Source organism: Bombus bifarius, unplaced genomic scaffold (assembly GCF_011952205.1).
Source record: "Bombus bifarius isolate JDL3187 unplaced genomic scaffold, Bbif_JDL3187 scf7180000008277, whole genome shotgun sequence".
Classification (NCBI taxonomy): Eukaryota; Metazoa; Arthropoda; class Insecta; order Hymenoptera; family Apidae; genus Bombus; species Bombus bifarius.
In genome coordinates, this window is record NW_022884561.1 from 53,071 (window position 1) to 75,882 (window position 22,812).

Genomic DNA, 22,812 nt, shown 5'->3' on the forward strand with positions numbered 1-22,812 from the left:
TTAACTATTAAAGGATCCATTTACGACCACGTGATTTCTAATAGTAAAACCTACTGAAGGCATGTACACCGTTACCGTTTGTTCTACTTGCAATTTTACTACCTCCACGAAGAAGGGGAATTCTAAAAATGGATTTCAAACATATTTCGCAGAGAATTAAGAAAAAGTTATGCTAATCGTTTCTTTCATAGGCAAATATTGATTAACAAAGTGACTATGGTGGTTAAAGTACGAAAAAGTGGCGATAATAACTAGCTTAACGAAAGATACACAGCTCGATCGTTTGTAATCAAATTACTAGACTTCACTGTTTGATCGACGATACGAAACGTCGGGTTTCGATGCAAATATTTAACTGTCGCTTGCCCCTCCGCTGTGCGTCACCTAATTGCATCAAGTCTATAAAGAGTTTAACAGGGCAAATATGTTCTCACACTCCAAGTTATTTTCTTCGTGACGTCTCTTTATTCCGGTCAAACAAGTCGTTCATCAATTTTGCAAATAGTCGTGCCGCAAACGAATGTGTAATTCTTATTATTTTTTACTCGTATATAATATTACGAGCCTGTCTCGTTGTTTGTACTATTTACGAATTCTGCACGTGTACGATGGTTTGTTACTATCATACAGGGTATCCCGCGATACTTCACATCCTATAAGCAAATGTTATGTAGGCCCAGGCTTTGAAACGTTTTATTAAAAAGCTATAACGGAATATGAAATAATAACGAATTGGTGTTTCGTCTACACACCATAGGAATACATTGTTGACATCTATTCGATATATGTTTACAAAGACTGTAATGATATGTTTACTTGCTGACGTCGTTGATTTAGTCAATCAGTCTGACAATGACTAAATGATCATTACTCTCAACATTAGATAGGTCGAGGATGATCAATTCTTTGTAGCCCAAAATCACCAGATATCACGCCAATAGATATTTGCTTGTGCGAAACTGCGAAAGAAAAAGTTTATCAAGCACAAATTAATTAATAGAAAGGATTCGTGATTAATTTGCCGTAATTAGGGAAAATTAATAAGAAATTAGTAATGAAATAAATTCTATTTCTCGCAGATGCCAGTTTTCCATTCATTATAGCGTTCAACATTTTGAAATGAAATTATAACGAAAATCTATCTAACGATAATCTATCTTTATGTGATATCGAACGAGAAGGCAGTTCGTTGTCATTTCTTATTTTTGTTTAGTATTTTAATAAAGCATTTAAGAATCTAAGTTTATATGCATAACATTTCTTTCTTATTTTTCCTTACAGGATATGTTGGTAAAGTTTAGCTGGGTAAAACTGAGATACTCTGTGCATTTGCTACGTGTAAAAGTTTGAATAGCAATCTTTCCTTCAACTTCAATAATGACAGATATAACATTAGCAAAGTATCTTTAACTGACCATAATTAAATCAAAGATAGTATTAGGACACCTATAAGGAATCGAAAATCATAGTGGTGTAAATGAAAATTTCGAGAATTTAGATTTAGTCAGAATATTTAAACTCTTAAAAGTATCATCCATTTAACTTTAATTTTATTCATCAACGTATTCATCACGTATCACATACCTCAATCGAATCACGAATTTTCATGGCATGATGTACGTAATCATACTGTAGAGTATTAAATACAAGATATTGTGTAGGATGCAAGAAGTATTAGCATAGTCTAATTTCTTAAAAAACGAATGCAACGAATAAATATCTTAATACCGGTGGCGTGGGAATGTACGTAAATCAAATAGAAAATTCTTTAACATAAATATTCATCCGTTTGCTGTTAATATTTAGTAGTTTCACCTATGATCAAGGAGTTACGCTTCCTTTGTCAATTTTAAAATATAATTTCCAAGTGGTCGTTTAATCGATCAATAAGAAATTCAGTAAATAAGAGTTCAGTAGTGACGTGCTTCTCAGGTCTCGTTATAATTCATTTTTACATGCATCACGACCTAGTCTTTTACCCCTTCTTCTTTTGCCGATCTGCTTCCCCCATCGAGCGGTTCGAGTTTCAATTTTACAGGGTATTCGAATCTTGTGGAGGGGCAGACGAAGAAGATCGAGGTTTTGGTCCTCCTAGTGGCCAGTTTGCCCGACAGATGATCAGTTTTTGGTTCGCGGCTTCTCCTTCAACATCTGCTCCTCTCGAGAAAAGGCTATTCGAGGGACTTCGAAAGGTTCACAAACAGAAAACAAGCACGGGGGCGGAAGTGAGTTTCGACGCTTCTCCGACCGAACAGAGAGAGAATCCGGTCTAATCTTGAGGATTTAAGGTGATGTCTTATTCTACTTACGTACTGGAAACGTGTGAAGTTTGACTTATTAATCGAAAAATTTACGAATGACATTTTACGATACTGAAAAAGTTGGTTAAGTTTCGTTATGTGTTTCCATTCAAGTTTGTCTAAATTTTCATTTTTAACCGTTCACTGATTTCTCTCTTTTTTTTTTTCTAAGAAACAATCTTTTTGTTCGTTTTACAGTTGATTTGAAAGAAGATAGGAGAATTAGTCAGCATGTCGAACATAATTCGTTTGGTAGTCAACAACTACAATGAAATCTTGGAGGCTAACAAAGGTAATTGCGTGAACATCGTTCAACAGGAAGATAATGTCAAGCTGGATGTCCAAAAGTTCGCTCTTGCGAATAGAGCTCTTTCTTTTCGCGTCACGTCAATTAGCTTTATTCACTAAAGTCAAAGTAACCTACTTTATGAATAATACGGGAAACACTCAACTTTTCTTTAATATTTCAAATCAATAGCGATGCTAATTGATGCAAATTCTATGTAAAAGCGACGAAAAGGTCTCGATGCGCTTTGTATGTAAAAAGGAATTAAAATAGGAAATAGACAAAATGTTTTTACTACAAAAATACTACAGTGATCACTGAAAAATAGTCTAAGGTATTCGATTAAACCGTGTTTTTTTTAGAAATAATGGTAGATTCCTGGCCAATGATGAGCTCCCCTGGACCTATGCTGTGCATCGTTGGAACCTACTTAGCGTTCGTTTTAAAAGTTGGACCGAAAATGATGGAAAAGAGGCCGGCATTTCAATTGAAAAACGTGCTGATTCTTTACAACGCGATCCAAGTGCTTTTCAGTATCTGGTTGACGCATAAAGTAAGATTCATTAGAACAACTAATAAATTCAAATTATTTCAATTCCTAATTTCACCTGTTTTGGTAATCATTTCTTTTGTGACTTTTAATAGGCTTTCGAACCCGGTGTTGCATCCCTCATGCTCTCACCTAAATGTAATAACGCGAATCGGCCACCTACGGATTTGGGAATTCAAACCACGGTGGGTTTGCCATAAAAATACATAAATAGCTGTAGTGTCCAATTTGTTAATTGCATGGTGTAATAATAAGTTTTATGTGAAATAGGTGACAAAAGCTGCCTGGTGGTATTTCATCGCGAAAATAGTCGAACTACTCGATACAGTGAGTTCAATATAATCAGTTATACAAGCGTAATTATTTAATACAGTAGAACTCCATTTTTCTGAACTCGCCAGGGAACAAACAATTCACATAACTGGATTTTACCCATTTTCCTCGCTATTCATTACTTTTTGTTCATGCAGTAGATTCAATCAACAAGGCTATAATCGATCATCAATTAAATTAACGATGATTTCGTTCGGACAGTCAATAGTTCAGATAAATAATACTCTACTTTGTATGCGCGAATACAATTTTTCAATTTTTCTATCACCTCAAAGGTATTCTTCGTTCTCCGAAAAAAACAAAACCAAGTGACTTTTCTACACGTGTACCACCATACGCTAACCGCGATATTCTCATGGTGCTATCTGAAATTTCTCCCCGGAGAGCAAGGTGCGCTAATTGGTTTCTTGAATACCTTCGTGCACATTGTCATGTACTCGTACTACCTGATAGCAGCTCTTGGCCCGCAATACAAGAAATACTTGTGGTGGAAGAAATACATGACCTGGATTCAGCTGGTAAATATCTTCACCAAACAACGCATCGACGCTTTCTTCCGAACTTAATACCTACACTAACCGTGTTTTCTTCGCTGCGCCAGGTGCAGTTCTTCCTGATGCTCGGCTACCAACTGATGATTCTCGCGATGGATTGCAAGGTACCAAGGGCTCTTACGTATTTCTTTATCGCCAACACGATAATCTTCATCTACTTGTTCGGCAACTTTTATCGAAAATCCTACACGAAAAAGCAAGTTTAATATCTTCTAAAATCATCAATGTGACGCCTTCGTCAATCGAAATGGTGAATGAACGAAAATCGGAAACCACCCGATCTAAAGATGAAAACTTAAAAAAGAAAAAAAAGAAAACTTAAAAGGAAAAAGAAGTTCATTAACGCAAGAAAGTCGAATAAAAGGAATAAAGAGACGGAGCAAAGGTCGTATATGAGGACATAATAGAACGACAAAAGACCGCAAGAAAGCAGTTCTAATTAAAAAAAGGATTTGAATTCAAGGTCCGTTCGATTGGAGCGATTTCGATGAATCTAATTTGAAATTCCAATAAATAACGAGCTCCGTTCGGGATCTAGGCCAATAGGTCCAATGAACATACGATGTCTCAGGAAAGATACCGAGACGATTCGTCAGAAGCTGGAGAAAGTACAACGAAATCTTGACTGAACCCAAATCCCCGGGGGCGATCTCTGTAAAACTAGGTGGACTATGATTCAGGAAAAAGTTGAACAGAAAAGGCACTGTATCTTCTCTAGACGACTGTCACACGTGAGCATCGAAGAACGGTAATTGCTTTCTCCTCGGAAAGCAAGACCCTGCGTCTACCGCTCCTGTTTCAACTCTTAATCGATTGACTCTTCGATCAATTCCTATCTGGAGGAACTCATCACAAATAGTATATTTCTGAAATTATTTTTTATTTTCTCTTTCTTCTTATTCCTAAGATTTGATGATCTTTTAAATTAATTTTTAAATTAAATAGCTTTTGCCTTCTCGACTTCGTGTCGCAACTCTGTACAATATTTGGCTTTCATTGAAATCGTTTCGTTTTAACTCGGATGGATAAGCTGTCCTATGAAAAATCCTTTTTTATATAAGAATGTTGGCTAAGATTAATTTCCATTTTGCATTTTGTGAATCAGTTTCGTAACTACAGTCACGTGATATTGACAAACGATTTCAAAATCATGTATCTAGAAATAGCAATAGCATTATTTATCGTATTTATATATACGTAACTACGATTAGACGCGTCACAATATTATAGACTATTCGATGTATCATGAGACACCGAAGAAAAAATATTTTGTTGATTCGTTCGAAAACGCGAACAGTCATTTACTTGTGTTTTGAACGAATCAACGAATTTTAAACGCATATCTGTCACGCCTGATGCAACAGTGTGCAACATAAGCAGAAATGTTGCCGTTAATCATGGCATATGTTAATATTCTGCATATTTATAGAAGTCGATCGCAATTAAGACATGTAAATACAAAATGTTATTATTTATTCACAACATTTTAGACGAGTTGACAAAAGGAGGATCTCAATACAGCTTGTAAATTTTAATGCAACGTTCGAAATATGTTTTGGATTTTTCTATCTTTAAAAATAATGGTCAATGGAAATGTATATGGATTTGATCTATTATGATGCAAATCACGATCGCGAAACGGCACTGCAGCAACTAAAAGTAATCAAGAAACGTAAATTGTATTTAAGATAAAAATCTTCGGACAATTCTTTCTTTCTTTCGAAGATTCGGACAATTTATAAATTTTTAAATGTCTATCTCAATATAAGAGGTAATCCCTAAAGAGTCATTTTAAAAAGAGATCTTTACATGAAGTTGTATTAAAATTCAACGAGTCAAAGTTAGATCTCTCTTCTTGTGACGTCTACTTTCATTCTTCTTTTCCTTTTCTTCCATTTCCCACATAAATCATTGCCGTTAACAGTAACTAAGTAACAGATTCTAATATTCTTGCAAACAGAATTTAATAAAGTTGGCCAATAAGTAATTTGTCTTTCATAAATGTGTTTCTTTTTTTAACACTTTATGCAGCTAATGATAATTAATATTCTTTCTTTATGTAGACACAGTAAGTAGCAAAATATGAAGAAAATTTCAATGAAAAACGTACAAAAAATATAAACAAATCATCGTTATGATTGATTTTCTCGCATGTATAATTAGGAAAGTATCGTGATTCAATATTTATGTTCAAATATAGCTTGCAAAGCGTGCTGCACATTGTGGAAATAATAAATAACAGCTGTCTTACAATATATCTAAATGTAATTGGAAACTGTAAAATTCAGTGAAATTTAACGATTAATTTCCACTAATTAAAAATGAGGTTTCTGCAACGAGGCTGGTACGAAGCGAACTTAAAGCCATTTTCTTTGTCTTCGTTGCTTCATTATTAAACTTTATTCTTGTTAACACTTAAATATGTATTATGTGACTCGCAAAATAATTCCTAGTCCTAATAGTAATTCTAAGTCCGCACAAACTTTTTCCTTAACTTTTTATACTCCAACAAATATCTTCGACGTTTCAGTCATTGGAGTTGTGCTAATAAGCAACCATAAATCAACTCTTCTTTTAATTATTTCATGTTAAAAAATTCTTGAAAGATCGTGTTTATTCTTCAAATTACACTCATTTATAACTACGGGATAAACATTCCTTTCAATTTAAATAACAAAGATTTGAGCAAAGCGCGTAACAAAAGACCGACATGTCTGACGTAATTCGCATTTTTTCCTAGAATTTCATAGACTACACCATGACAAATTGATTCTGAAAGAGTGGTTCTCTAAAATTTGTAGACAAAAAACGGGACAAGTTACGATGCTTGAACAGGTATGAAGCTGGAATTCGGGAGATTTCAGATTTATTTTCAGAGATACACTGCGTTTCTCCTTGAGAATTATTTCGTACTTGTTCGTTTGCGGGTGAAAAAGTCCACTGGATCCCTCACTGTTTTTGTGAAACGGTACGTTGATTCATCGGCGGTAATCAATATAAAATTTTGATTATTTACTCGACCTGAATGTATTTGCAGCTTATACTTATTTGATGCCCTTTATGAAACTCTACATCGTAAAATGGAATGTATAAAATACTTTGGATTAATTAATAATTACGTAGAAGATCGAAGAAGTTGGCAGCCTTGTTAAAACATCGTGCCGTTTAAATGACCGTCATAAGGCTTATTATTCGATAATACTATCTAGATAGTCTTAATCTGTTAATAGACTGACGATTGAAATGATTGAAATTATACTAACATTAAAACCAACCAGTCAATTTCATTCTCGTTGTAATATATTGTAAGTCTACATACTTCAGAAGAACGATCTGTTCTTTTATTTATCTAATACTGTCTAATTGGGCACGAAAACTAAAAATTAGTCCGATGAAGCTGTATTTTCAAATTCTTTAAAGTACGTGAATACTCACATTCATTTTCTAGTTAAGTCGTAATGATGTAATTCAAGAATAAATTCTTTTTAAGCGGATCGTCAAACGATTAGTTAGAATATTTTCTATATTAATCTATAAAATATTATATTAATGTAAGGTAAATTCGGGAGATACGCCACCCTTTTTGATTAAGGCTCAATAACAAATATGGCTTCATATTGATTAAAACGATTAATTTTTTTATTGCAATAATACGCTTATATACTATGAAAAGCAAAAGCATTTCTCAATTTTTCTTATGCAGAATTCATAAAAATTACAAAAAGTGATACGTTGCTAAAATGGCAGCTCTCCTACATCTTAAAGATGTCACATGCACTAATTCCTGTTCCTTAAATTTTTTTTCTGTGTTTACTAGTTGATAAGAAGCTACTAAATAGTAAAATAGGTCTTGTCTCCATTACGCTTGTAACAAGCATTGCGTAATGTCTCACATATATAAAATTTTTAAGTAATTTTTTGTACAGTTATCGCTTTAATGGTTCACAGACACAGACCTGTACATTGAGAGTCGAGCAGGTACTAACGTATTTTTTCATGCACACAAGCAGGGTTACGACAAGACGCAACATATACAATTCTCTTTCTCCGATTAGAAGATATTACAAGTATGGCGTTTTTCCTCTGAATTTACCTTGTGTAACTTCAATTAAAACTCTCGCGCGTCTTTCCCCTTTCTGATCAATTCCTATCGCTAGTAATTACTCCACATTCTTGAATGGTTATAATTGACGCATGCAGTTAAAGACTTCGTAGATGACAGTCTGTCCGCAAACGATCAAGGAGAAACGATCGATTTTATGCGCAAATATACACTTCTTCCCCATTATCGCCAACAGACGCGACGTGAACCAAAGAAAATAAGTTTTTCCGATTTTCCTAGGGAATTTTCAAGAAATTTTCGTGGTTGTAAAATTCAGCTCCTATTGTTCATGGAACCATTGACGTTGAAGGATCAAAAGCACAGTCACCGTGAATGTAAATCCATTCAAACATCCCATAGTCGTTTCATCGACCAATCGTAGATGATCCACTTTTAACGCGTTGAAGCCAACGGCAACGAACGAATATTCTGGTCGATTTTTCTTCTTCTCGTTGCTTGTTTCTTACTCATGGATTTCTAGACTAGTCCGTTTTCCTTTTTCCATTTTGCGTGTTTCCATTTGCCACTTTCTTCGCGACTCTATTCTCTTTGCCCTCTATCGATTTCGAATAGTTTTCGTTATACTTATACGCGTTGCTGTAGAAATCGGCGAACAAGAAGTAGAAGAACATCGCGTTTGGCAGAATTATGATGAGCGACCATTTTGGGTAGTCACAGTCGTAAATGAGCAATTGGCAGCTGTGCAGAAACGCCAAGCAGAATTGACCCTGTTTAACATAAGTGTTTAACATAAATGTTTAAGAGAAGTGTCTATTGCATTTATCTATATGAATGAAACCATGGTATTTACGGCTATTTAGAAAACTCAGAGTAAACATGAAAAATAACGCATAGAGGAAAGATGTTCACCATTTGGAGAGTCGTGATGTATTTCTTCCACCATAGATATTTCTGGTACCGAGGTAGTAGTGCAGCTAGTAAGTAGTACGTGTACATGATAATGTGCACGAAACTATTAACAACGCCTGGAAGAAAACGATCTGGCCGTAATTAAGTGAAGAATGAGAATGTAATGTTTTAATATTAATTAGTTCGAGATCGGTACTCAGACATTAACTTGCGCAATACCTTTCCATTAGTTCGGATCTGAGGATCTATCAGGTAATAAACCAACTAAAATTATAAAAGGCAAAAAAAAAATATATATTAACTTGAAACATTATATTTTTAAAAACAGTCGCTCGGTTGGAAACTGAATTGTAAATTGTTTGAGGTATAAAATAATCGCTGATTCTAAAATCGAGTAAAAAATGAGTATTTATAGCCAGAGCTGTCGATTTAATGAAATGCAAATTAATTACAACTGCAGAAACCATTTAACTATTAGCGACAATTTTGTTAATATACACCGATTTCCAATGTATTAAGGAAACGTAAACTTTACCTATAAATGTGCCATGTCCACCCGGATAATATTTGGTAGCGCCCCAAGAGGCCATCGGCATTACAGTGTGATGATACAAATGGAGGAATGTGATTTGGCTCTCTTTCTTTCTTAGAACGAAGAATATTGTGTCTAGAAGTTCCGACAGCTTCGCCAAAAAATAAATATATACACCTCTGGCGACCTACGATAAATTTATATTTAGTTAAAGTTGAAAAGTAAAATACATAATAAGAGTCAAATGGAAATTAGAAATGGTAATAATACTCTAAGTGCGTCTGGTGAGTTAGAATAGTCAACAGGTTGACACTTCCAACTGTACTTTCGAAGCCAAGCTGCGTCCAGACCTTCGTAAAATAGCCAAAAGCTGAGGAGAACTTGCAGGAAGTTGTAGAAGACTAGAATTTTCTTTAATTGGTATGGTTTTCTGTGCTCCATATGTCTCGGACCCCAAGATAGGATGAAATACAAATAACCGATTATAATACTAGCACCAGGTACGGGTGATGGTATGAGGAACCAATCTCTTGTCCGAGGATCTAAAAGAGGAAATTAATATACAACAGGAGAATCAAAGAAAATAATCATTGAAAAAAGATATTATTTCTTACCCGATAGATCGTGAAACACATAGTGATAAAATCGAACCACTGAGTTGTTGTAGATATTTGACATCCTATCGATGTGAGGTGCGCTGCTCATATTCATTGGAAGCTCGACTAAAACAACTGAAAATATAACAATTGTTTCATAAGATTGTGTAAGATTTCAAATATTATTTTGTTCTTTTATTAGAAACAAAAGCTGACCCTTTCATGCACAGTGTATATACACTGTAATATATTATAGTAAGTTATTAATATATATAATATATATAATATATTTGTTTATATATGTGTAAAACTGACCTCATGTTTTAGTACATTATGTCTTCTTTAGAAAACCATTCGGAAAAATGTGTTTCTACTATTAACAATTAAATTAAAAACTGCGATAAAAATGAAAAATTACGGTGACAATGTATATCTAGAAATTGCTATTATCTATCGTAGTTGAAGCATCAAAGTAAAAGAATAAAGAAGAAGAAAAATTAATATCTAAATAATGATAATTAGCTTTAACCACAATATGTAGCAGCAATCAATTTTAGTTTTTGAGTTGTTTACTTCATTTCGTGATATCTAGTTGCGCAAGCAGATCGATCGATTGCACAAATCTACATTCTCCCTCGTAATCTACATATGAACCGGTTCCGATCCTATATTGCACGTTTCGGTGCATGATGGAAAAGAAGAGAAAACAGTGGCACGCTCGATTTCGCAGTCATTAATGACAATATTTAAACTGTTCGCCCAATAGCAATATTCCACCATATAGATAAATATCGTGCTATTTTTTGCTACCTTATTTTTTTTCCACTTCTAGCTCATAGACATTGCTGTTCATACAGGAATTACAGGCAAGATAGATGAAGTCGCTTTTACATTTTTAGTTTAAACTCTCCATCCATTCTTATTTTATATTGGCTACTACAATAAGATTTTAAAATAAAGTGTTTTCATTTGGTATACCTGTAGCTGCTTATTTAGAGTCTGTTTAGTATAGAAGTCTATTTGATTGTCTACTTAAACGACCGTTTCAAACCCCAGGACCGTTCGAATGTAATTTTATGATCGCTCGTAAAATTACGATCAACCTTTTCCTCTCGAAACAAGTGGAATAGAACGTAACGGTCAGACGAATTTTCCGTCGAAGAATATGTCAAGAATGATAGTTTAAGCAAGGACACTTTAAACATGTTGGTCTACTTTCTTCAAAGCCACAAACGATGGTAAAACTTAAACGGTTTGTCCTCGATCGCTTTTACTAGGCCTGCAGTTTAACCATCGACAAGCGAATGGTGAATCACGAGTTCTAAGAGATTCGATATTTTCGAACGATTCTTGGGGAATGGTAATGGGGGAGAGCGTAGATTTTCACTGCGATACGGTGTGTCGGAGGAAAGAAAAAATAAAGAACTGACGCAATTACAGTAATCGACCATTGCTCATACGAAGGACCAAAGGCAACCTTTCATTAAATAAATTAACCGAACCTTGTTCATTCTCAACGAATTATATTAATTTTATATTTATTGTATTTTGTCTTTTATATGATTTTATATTCATACACTTGACAATGACTTAGTGCTCCATCAAAAAGTAATAATAATTCTTCTTTTCATTTGCGAATAATTGCAAAAGTTACACGGGACCTTTTAATAGAATTTTCTTCTGTTAAATACCGTTGTTTGAAGAGCAATTTCATGTACACTGCTTTATAAAATCCCAGTTACTTCTGTAAATGCTTGATACAGTTAACGACATTCCTATTTCTTGAACACTTTTCCGACGTATAAAACCTCTATCCAAGAAATTGCCTGCGGAAACAGTTATCTAGTTATCTAGTACACGAGCAGCGTGCTCTGTCATTATCTTTTTTGAAGAAATTTCATCCTGCATACTTAATCGAACAAGTGGATTGACAAAGATCGACTAACGTATCGCACATGTATCTCGAAAATGTGACAACTCAAAATAATCCAGCATCGTTCATTAATTGGTGCATAAGAAGAAATTGAATATCCTTAGGAATTTTTTTAAATTTATGATAAATCCTTTTGGAAAATTCACAACGCTCATAGTTATTTATGTCAACGGTAATTACATAAACGGTGATCGGTTTCATTAGAAAGAAACTACGCATCAGTGAATTACTTTGTTTTCTCGTAAGGCTCCATCATAATGTCGTTTTTTACGATTTGTATGTAATATCAAGTAAAAAACATCGATTGATATAATTAATAGAATGTTATTCGACTGTGTTTATAATTATCGTAACCGATTAGATCGTTTGCATATTCGTATTAACTTGACATTCATATTTTTTTCTCGCATTCCGAGATACGAACCATTCTATTACATGTTGCAATTTCCTTCCAATACTACCTAGTAATGACTTGCACTAGTTCGTAAACAGCCTGTCTTTTTTCATCGACTTCTGTACGCTCCAGAAAAATGTTCGAACTGTAATATTTTCTGGAAATACCAATCAGTGGGTTTTACTTTCCTCATGTACAATATACAGGTTGATATACATTCTATAAACAGGGTATTCACGTTCATATTAGTTCCCAACGTCTCTATCATAAACGATAAGCACGAGGAGAAAAATGAAAGAGGAAAAGTCGAATAGTTCAAAGTAAACGAAATGTTCGCATGTGCATTTTTGCAGTTGCACTATTTTTTAAAATTGAGACCTTTCTTTTTTTGCATACATCAGATCCTCTCATTATTCTACGAAAAAGAGATATTAGGATAACATTGGTCGAAAACTGATTAGTTTAAGAAGTGCTTTAACTTTAATTTTGTAGAATTTATCATATGTAAGACAAAGAAAACGAAAATACAAGAGTACTACGTTGCGTCTTACCTTGCTCTTCGTATGATATTCTACAGAATTAAAATTAAAGTATCTCTTAAACTAATCAATTTACCTGAATACTTTTTTGCACGGAACGACGAGAGCATTCAATATATGCTAAAACAAGGAAGATCATGTTAAAAAATAGTGCAGCTGCAAAATGCACATTTTTGTATATGTATTTTTTCGCTTGCGAGGAAGATATTGTCAATATGCAGTACATTTTAAATCATCCATCTTTTTCCTCTTTCAATTTTTCCTCATACTTATCGCTTACAAGAAAAACGTTGCAAACTAATAACACGAATTGCTTTACGTATAGACTCGTTAAATTACATGATTATTCAAATAGCATAATTAATTATCATATAATTCCGACGTACAGATGGATGATATTGCCATGTTAAATAGTATGGATAGCAGAATTCTTCAGACAGCGTTAAATAAATCAGGCTAGCAATTGCGAAAAAATCCTGGCGGTTACTCAAAAAAATATGTAGATCTGTTTATAACATTCGAGGAAAATATATCATTGTTTACGTTCTTATATAAAATACAACTTTATTTAGCATTAGATATGCAAACAATAACATCATTAACAAGTAACACTTTGGAACTCGTTATTCATGGAATAAATATGCAGCAGTTAGCAGAGCCATTCTATAGCCAGCAGAATATAATAATGGCAATCGACCGCAGGAGAATATGATTAAGAATACGACCAGGAAAATTCTCACTTTGTAGATCGCTTTAGTTTGATTTTAACATTTAAATAAGACGATCATGAATGATAGTAATTGATACACACTGAGCTTCATAAACAGTCAAATATACGAATACTTCTCTATAAAAATGTAATACACAAGTTTAAGTATAAAATACCTTTTCGCATTTCTTAGTACTAGCGAAATTATTAACCGCAAACTATTATCCCTTATTTATTTTCTATTATTAAGTATTCTTATCCGTTCTTTTCTATCATTATTAGAAATCATAAAATAAATACATTAGAAATAATTAATTTTTCAAAATATATTTTGAGACTTATTTGTACACTTATTGCTAATTAGATAATCGCGTCTCTGTTTTATTTTGAGTCCCGAATTTATTCAAAAAATATCTTATGACTCGCTCTTTATACAGATTAATGTTCTATTATTATTTGATACTGTCAAATATTAAGTAAATCATTTGTAAATAATTTATTTCTTAAATAAAATGCATTGAATGGATATCTTTCGACTCGTACTTTTCGCTCATTAGTATTTCAACATTTTACTCCTACATAGAATATATAGAAATTTATACATAGTACGAGAAAGAAGAATTCATAGATTATCTTTCAAACCGTAATCTCATTACTTGTTCCTATCATGTGTTATAATCATCGTGGAAATAAATGGCATTTCGAATTTACGTTGGACAACCGCTAATAAATTCTCGTTCTAAAATCAAGAACCGTGGTAAATCTATTCTTTCAACCACAAATATCTCTGCCTCTCGCGTAATCGATATATATACAATTTTCATCATTATACAATTTCTTAATCCTTCTTGATTTGTATCTATTTTTTACGCAATTATTAAAACATCGACTGATTGATCCAAAGTGAGAGTTACCCATTATTATAATTATAACAACAATGATTTGAATGATTTATAATCATCTGTGATAGATTAAGTATTTTATAATAGTTACTCATGATTTAGATGATTTACAACTGGTGGTGATATATGACGATTTAAAGTACCATGAACGGTGTGTAAGATCTGTAAAGGGGATAGCAGGCAATGAATGATGATCGTGATGATAATTATGCATATACGTAATAACTAATCTAATTTTACAACTACGACATTCCACCAGAATGCGTGCAATGATAAAGCGAAAAATAAAGTGGAAAAATATCCCGCAGCGATATTTACTACACACCGCTTCCTGCATATCGGAGCAGTCGCTCTTAATTTACTCGGTTAATTAAGAAAGAGATAGTTAGGCATAATATAGCCATAGTTAAGCGTTCAATCACAAACAGGCGAATAGCTTATCAACTCATCAATCTTCAGACTGATTCTAAATGTCTCGTTCTCATTAAAAGCATGCTGAAGTGCAAATCACGTGAGAAGTGTGAGTAAAGAAACAAAAGACTCTTAATTAAAGATCAGTGGACATCAAAGACAAGTCTGGTATGACTGTTGGTTACACTACGATTATGAACGTATCGAGATGTATGTCACCAGTTCATCTTCTCGTCAGCCCGTCTCGTTTCTGTGTCACATGCTGCCTCAGAAAATGCAGAAACCGGTTTCCAACACGGTGCAGTCTGCTCGAATCGCAGCCGTCGTACTTTTGATTTCGAGTCTTCTTTTATCCGGGCACATTCCCTGAGAAACTTGCATATTAGTCGATAGTTTAATCGATTAATCGATTATTCGCTTGCATATTAGCGATGTGGTCATAGGCGGTCTTATATCGTGGGGTCTATAGGATGATTCATAGTTCATAGTAGTAGCGAAAGTCACATGATACTCTTTGTATTATATAATTGTTTGTAAATAATAAGTAGAAATAAGTATGGGATTATAGAAAGAAAAAATAATTTATAGTTGTAACTACGAATTTTAACTGACGTATTTTTCTTTATAAAAAACAAACTTTTCTGATTTTCCTGTTTAACGCATATGAGATAGTATAAACTATCCGATATAATAATATACTTCATAGTAATTATGAACTGCTACCCATCATTAAGTATAACGTTTGAAACGATAAACTTCATAATATGCTAAAATTCATTAATAAGAAACAATTGATAATAAGACCACAATTCGACCAAAACAATGGTCAAAATAATGTAACGGTGTAATAACATTTGTTTTCGTCGTCAACAGACAAGTACGTACTCGACGCGAGGTTTACGCTAAAGAAGTAATCAATTTTGAATAGCAAGAAAAGAAATCCATCACGATGTTTCAACAAGTTAAAAGACAAAACTTGTAACATCTATTACAATAATTTAATTCCTGGAACATTTTCAACACTTCCTACAAATAACATTCATGAAGCATGTAACGCATGTTGAAAACTGCATATAGCGGCACAGTGCCATTATTATTCCACGACATAGATACACATTAAAAACATCTACTACAAAATATGCATCGTTTGCATTCAGGTAGTGCACATTATTTGCATCGGAACGATTTTACATTTACAAATATTTGTCTCTTGCAAGTTATACGAGTAAAATAATACGACTAGCGACATGCTTAACGTTATCCCCATAAAATATGACTCATTTCGCAACATAGAATCGTGAGACGATATTTATTGCTGATTCAACTTTGACATATAGACCTCGATATTCGCTTGATAGAAAACAACCATCATACGTTCGTTCTAACGGAAACGGTGAAGTTACGCTTCGAAAATTTGCGGTCGCTAAACCAGAGAACGCGAAATGGAAATTCATAACCGCGACCCATACACGTTTCCCTTGTATTTGCCTCGTTTTTTCCTTGCGTATCTCGCACGCTCGGAATTATGCCAGCGCCACAGATCAGCTGACTTCTTACAAATAAGATCATTTTCGAAATAACGATCCTTGGTTATACATTTTGTGCATATTTAACTACTTGCTTTTAAGAATTGAGATCATGTAAGACTTAACTTTCTGCCTCGCGATGACCATGTTTCACGGCGTTTCGCGATTTATCTTCGCGGAGGTTTCGCAACCTCGTTCCGTGGACGCACAATATAATCTCTTGCAACGTTACGATCGACGACGATGATAAATACGCCTGCAAAACGTTGCGAAAATGTTACGAAGTCATCCTGGAAATTTTGGAAATGTTCGAAAGGAAAGAAAGCGAGAATCTTGGAAGGAAAAGGAAAGTTTAAGGAGATCGAAAATCGGTTCGATTATTTGGCTCATTTAAGACATTCAGTTTAAGAGGAAGCAAACCGATATAACATAGAACTCTGTGCAGATCAATTCCACAAATATCTTTGCTTATTCCACAAAAATTATTGTTTGAAATCTATCTTAAAATTTACAATTATTTGTATTTATTTCCTTGTAATTAAGAAACTTGCAGAAGTAAATTATTTATTTTTTTAGATATTGGGTACTAACCGTGCATTCGAATATTGGAATTGAAAAAGTAAAGGCGATCAGTTTGTCTTCTGAGAGATTCATGTTATGTTCTTCTGGATTTGACATTTTAACAGATTAATCACTCTGACGCGACTGTACAAAATTGCTAAAGGAAACATCTACATACACATTCCTATTCAATCAAGTAAACACGTTGACATCTTTCGTTTCATTTCTAGTCAAATCCCGATTGAACAACCGCATGACAATTGCGATCTCCCATTTGATCCGCGATCGTACGTTTTGCATATACGCATTTTGATGGAAGGAACGAAATTCCATGCACATAAACAACAACAAGTATGCTGCTGCAATATAGGTAATAAGTAAACAAAGAGACTTACCAACCAACTACTTACATATACTCATTCTTATACTCATTGAATTAGGAAATAAATTGTTCAAAGTATCGAATTAAATGCCACACCTCAAGAGTCAAATTCTGTTCAAATTGTAATTCTTAGGTTTTAGAACGGTGATTGCATGAGAAATTTATCTATTAATTTAGAAGCATGCGGATATTGATAGACGAGTAAAAAATAATTGACTCTTCACAAACATTGTATTGTGTGTTAATGGGTTTCAATAGCAATCATTTTCAAGTGCGTTATTCAAAACATAAATAATCTAAGAAAAAAGTCATGAATATCATCAAAGAATTTACATCCGTGGATTATACTCGAGTAAATTAATTAGCCAATCGATCTATTAACATACTGAGATATATACATACTAGATTGATAATCAGTTGTATACACTGTAAATATACATAATAAGTATGTTTTAATATAAAAGTAAATCAAACTCGATTGAGACACTCGTCTTTTGATAATCGTTTCGAAAAGTCCAAAATTGAAAGACCGAAGCACGACGAATATAAAAAGAAGTAATGCACAACGGTTAAAAATGAACCAATGTCGACTCATTTTTAAAAAGTGTAAATTTATCAAACAAAAAGGAATTTAAATTAATGTAATGGCGCGTTGTTGAAAATTCGGTTCAAAAATCAGGCAATGTCAAAAGGCTTTTGCAAACTCTTTGAAGTTTCACCTCCTATTCTTGGAAAGTGAATATTAATAAAAAAAAAAAAAGAGTTTCAATCGATCAAGTGACGCATTGCTCCTGAAACTATGTCCGCTACGCTTTCTTCTTGTCAGCTATTTTTATTTTTATCGGTATCGCGCGAGCGAAAAAGGATTGCAAGAACGCGAGCAACCATTTTCGTTGCCATTGGCAGTGAAGCAGGAACATAAGTAATACGATAGTTCTCTATACGAAATTTGTGAAATTGTTACGCGAGCAGTCGCGTTCGATCTACGCGAAAGTAGGAAGTAGATAGGATAAATTTATTGGATTTCATTACCTGGGATCGGTATGTCTGACTTAACTTATACAAAGACAACCTGTACTTCGTACACCTACATATATACTGCGTCTATAATGAAATTGAAATCTAATTAAAGAGATAAAATTGCAATTTCGGTTTGCGAAAGGCAACTTAAGTTTGATTCAATATGACGAAATTTCTAGAATCGATTAATTAAAAATTAGGTAGGAATTATCATTAGCAGGAACAAAAGTAGGTGTGCATTTCCTACATCCTTCCCTTTCCTCCTTTTCCATCTTATAACCTTCTCCTTACTCCTTCTTTCCTGTCACATTTCTTTTTTATAGATATTCTTTATAGATATAGAAATTCCTCAAGTCCACCAAAACATGCACATAATTTGGATATTATTATAAACATACACACTACATATATATGTGCTTTTGTGAATATAAAATATCTTTATATATCTCAAGAAAGGCAATAAAATGAGTAGAAATTTCTACTCATCAACAGCTTATATGTACAATATATCTAATTTAAAAATGCTTATGAAAAGATTTTGCACGTATCTACTATAGTCAACGAACTATTAGCTTGACGATCTATATTTAACGCTGGCATTCAAGCATTCTCTGACACATGTAGTCCTATATTTACATTCCTATATTACAATTCTGTATGTTTTAGATGCAATCAAAAAGACCTGCTCTATATTCGTTGAAAAGATAATTAAATAATACATAATTGACGAGTGCGTGAAAAGTACTAGCCAGGTCGATAATATAAAATTAGTTCCATAAGCTCGTTTCAATGAATAAAGTGAGTAAAGAAAGGCCTCCCTCTAATGTCAGTTATTGCCTATGTTCCTGTTTTTGCTCTCTTTCACTTCTTCGAATCTTTACTCGTTCATTACGTTAATCGATGCAGAAGTGAAATTTCTCATTTAATCTATATCCTTCGGTCTATTAAGGCAATTGACTCATTTTGCGGAAACGACGCAACGATATTAAAATCATATGGAATTTCTAAATAATTATACGATCGTGATTCAAGAGTCGAAAATAAAAAATAAAAAAGGCGATGGTGAAAATGAAGAATAATTTTTACAAGCCACACTTGAATAATAATTTGAAAATTTAAAGTGCTAAGCATGTCAATAACATATTTAATATACTGCTTTGTAATTTCGCTTGCAATGTTTTTGCCCATGAAATATTAAACGCTGCTATTTTATGTCCCCTCTTTAAGTCACTTTGCTTCCATTTTTCTTGTAAAATGAACCAGAGGGAATGCTTATAATAGCACGCATAGTTATCGAACAGCTTTAAGAGGAAATGGCAAGAATTACTTCAATACAAATCGTGTTACCAGTCATGTAATACTTCGCGTTCATTGGAAAGTGCGAAATGTGAAATCATAACCTAAACCTGTTAAGCGTTTACACGGTTCTCACCTTATTCTCATTTCCGTCTGAAAAGAGTTACGCGCAATTTATATATATTTTGCCATAAAAGATATTTTTGCACGAGAATATTAGTCGCTTGTAAACGAACATTCTGAATAGCATGGAAAATTTTCAGGGTGGTAGATGTTGTTCCATTCCTCTTCGACAGGATCAAAAAAAGTTCGTTGAGAATGCAACTGGAGTGAAATCTATAATGAATGCAAAGATTCCGTACACGAAAAAGAATACGAGAATTGAAAGTTAAACAAAAAAACCTTTCGAGGCTGCTTACGACGCTCATACTTATATTAGAGCAATATAAAAATACTGTTTAAAGAGTAAAGCGAGAAACTTAAAGATTATGAGATTCTCGATTTCACGTGACAAGGTCAAGATCTTAATTGGCACTTTCTAAATGAAACTTAACGACAATTATGTCAGTTAGTTTAAATAACTGAAAATCATAACGATGCAAGCATATTTTTCACAAGGAAATTTAAGAAGGCAATGTTTATAATCGTCATTTTTCTCTGTACTACGATTTATGAAGTTGAGCTTCTCAGTGTAAATGTAAGTCAGTCCACCGCTATTTCCCATAAAATAGCAATCTATGTTCATTATTACAAAAAGTTGATTGCACCTTTTCAAGTTACGAAAACGTATCGTGATAGAGAATAGAGATTGTTATAACTCAATTAATTATAAAAGTAAAGATTTAGATGAAACCTATGAAACTAAAACTTTTAAATGATACATTTAAAAGTTAGAATACATAACTGCGAGAATTCAGATTCTCAAAGCGATACGAAATACTTAATATATGTTCATGTAATAAAATGGAAAATTTCATACAGAGTTATTTTATCGTGACATGTGTATTGCTTCCTGTTTCGTAATGCGTATATACTCGTCGTGACAACGCGTGAGAACAAATCGCTTGTCCTCATCCAACCTAGCTAAAACCTCAAGAATTCAATTATCCCTCTTTGATCAAAATCTCGTTATTAGAAACAAAACGAAACATAAGGTCAAGGAATATTACAATATGCGAACGAGGAGGAAGCATTGACTTCTTCTAAATGTGTTCTTGCATTTTCGTGCTTACGTAACTCTCGTGATATACATATATCCCTACAATACAACCTGCATGATCCGCACGGCCTCGATGAATGTACTTGCACGCACGCATTTTTCTCTCGAATGATATGTTTCGAAGAAGGTCCGTTTGCAACACGTCCGAATGAAATGGAAAGTAATTTGACTGGATCAGCGAGCCTACCTGGTTCACCGCGGAGAACCACCGGTGACACGAACGGACAACAGTACCATGTCTTTCCGGTTTATACGCGGAAATTCTTGGCAATATCGTGCTGGTTCGAGATCGTACCGAGTTCGAGCGCCGAGATGCGAGAGACAACCCCGGAACCAACTGTAAACAAGTCCCAAGGCTTCGTTATGTATCACTGTCTACAGGTTAGAGTGAAATTGCAACGTGTGACGCGTAACTAGATTTCTAGTTAGAACTCTGGTCGTTCACCTGTGGAGAATTGTCTAGAGGAAACGAAGAAAGACGAGGAACCGACGTTCTAAGAAACAGAGATACCAGCCGATCAAGTGGAAAGGAACTTTACTGGATTACGATCTTCGTAGAATCTAGTGTATCTAACCTGATTTGTAAAACTAGAGCTAAGTGAAATCGCAATGTAGATTGAACAATTTAAAATATTACATCTTGAATTTTCGCGAATATGGAATAAGATGAACATTTTTTTAATTAAATCTTATAGATGAAATTTGAAGATTTACTATTTGAGGATATAAGAAAGATTTAAAAAATCGATGAGAAATCAAAAATGTATAAAGGACAAGTGTGTTTTAATGTTTGCAAGGAACGACGGCGAAAGAACTCAATGTCTGAGCTCATTCTAAAATTTCGTTCTCACTGGCATCGTATGCTGGCTGATATCAATTTCTTAGTAACGGGATTACAAAGATAAGTGACCGATGAAACGTACAGAAAACCGGTCGGCACATCGCAGGAAACCACATCAAATGCAATCATGACAGGGAGAAAGACCGGTTGAGGAATTACAGTAGGGTAGCAAGTAAACATAAATCGAGAGAACCTCCCAAGGACATTTCTGCCGTGGAAATCAAGATATCACCGATTGATCATTGACCGTTCATTTCTAATGTTTCCTTTTGCAATTTTATTCCATACTTATCAAAATCATAAAGATCTAATCTAGAAATCGTATGAAGCTAACGATTATACTACCAAAGCAGGTGTGACACCTATAATATAACTTTCCTTTTTTTCTTTCTTTTTTTTTCTTTTTTTTTTGAAAATACGTAATTACGGAGATTGCACGCTTCCCCCTCCCCCTCAAAACTATGAAACTTTCATCCTCTTTAGAACTCTAATCAAGACTTTTACATATAAGCAAAATTTCAGAATTATTCAAAACTTTGAAATATAAGTAAAGAAATTATTATCGTGATCTTCGATCTTTAAAATATAATTAATAGAGTAGAAAGTCCCAAGTACAAAAGAGATTGCAAATGTACATCCTCTTACCGAAAATGAATTAGTTCACGGACAATCGTATGACAATTCACGTCACAGCACCACCATCTACCTACGTATTTATTTACGACCAACTTAGAGGGAGTGTACTCAGAATTGGTTTTCCTTTCAAACTTTAAACACCACCCGGTTGTCGCAGACAAACGATCGATTACAGTAGCCTGGAAAAATTGCAACGCAGATCGGCGCACGTCGGATCGATGTATGCGCGTTGGTGAATTAGGGGATACCGCGACGACCCTCGATCTCGCGTGATCCGACGTTCCTGATGGACTGAGAGGGCCGATTCGATCGTACCACGC

General features: G+C 34.0%; 3 protein-coding genes across 3 annotated transcripts in view; 2 read left to right on the forward strand and 1 right to left on the reverse strand.

Moving 5' to 3' along the window:
* Positions 1-10,307, forward strand: part of LOC117212135 (elongation of very long chain fatty acids protein AAEL008004-like) — a 25,133-nt gene extending 14,826 nt beyond the window's left edge. Inside the window, exon 5 of the mRNA XM_033456650.1 lies at positions 10,296-10,307. The gene's annotated coding sequence lies outside the window, so the exon portion shown is untranslated. The remainder of the gene's footprint in view (positions 1-10,295) is intronic.
* LOC117212136 (elongation of very long chain fatty acids protein AAEL008004) lies at positions 2,121-5,505 on the forward strand. Its single transcript, XM_033456655.1, has 7 exons — positions 2,121-2,288; positions 2,499-2,592; positions 2,949-3,139; positions 3,232-3,321; positions 3,407-3,463; positions 3,745-3,987; positions 4,071-5,505. The coding sequence occupies exons 2-7, from the start codon at positions 2,532-2,534 to the stop codon at positions 4,227-4,229; spliced, it is 801 nt and encodes a 266-aa protein (XP_033312546.1). The 5' UTR covers positions 2,121-2,288; positions 2,499-2,531; the 3' UTR covers positions 4,230-5,505.
* LOC117212134 (elongation of very long chain fatty acids protein AAEL008004-like) lies at positions 6,620-22,656 on the reverse strand. Its single transcript, XM_033456649.1, has 6 exons — positions 22,502-22,656; positions 10,142-10,258; positions 9,798-10,069; positions 9,531-9,714; positions 8,996-9,111; positions 6,620-8,853 (listed from the first exon to the last, which is right to left on the reverse strand). Exons 2-6 carry the CDS (start codon positions 10,236-10,238, stop codon positions 8,608-8,610), a joined length of 915 nt encoding a protein of 304 aa, XP_033312540.1. The 5' UTR covers positions 10,239-10,258; positions 22,502-22,656; the 3' UTR covers positions 6,620-8,607.
* Positions 22,657-22,812: the final 156 nt, after the last annotated feature.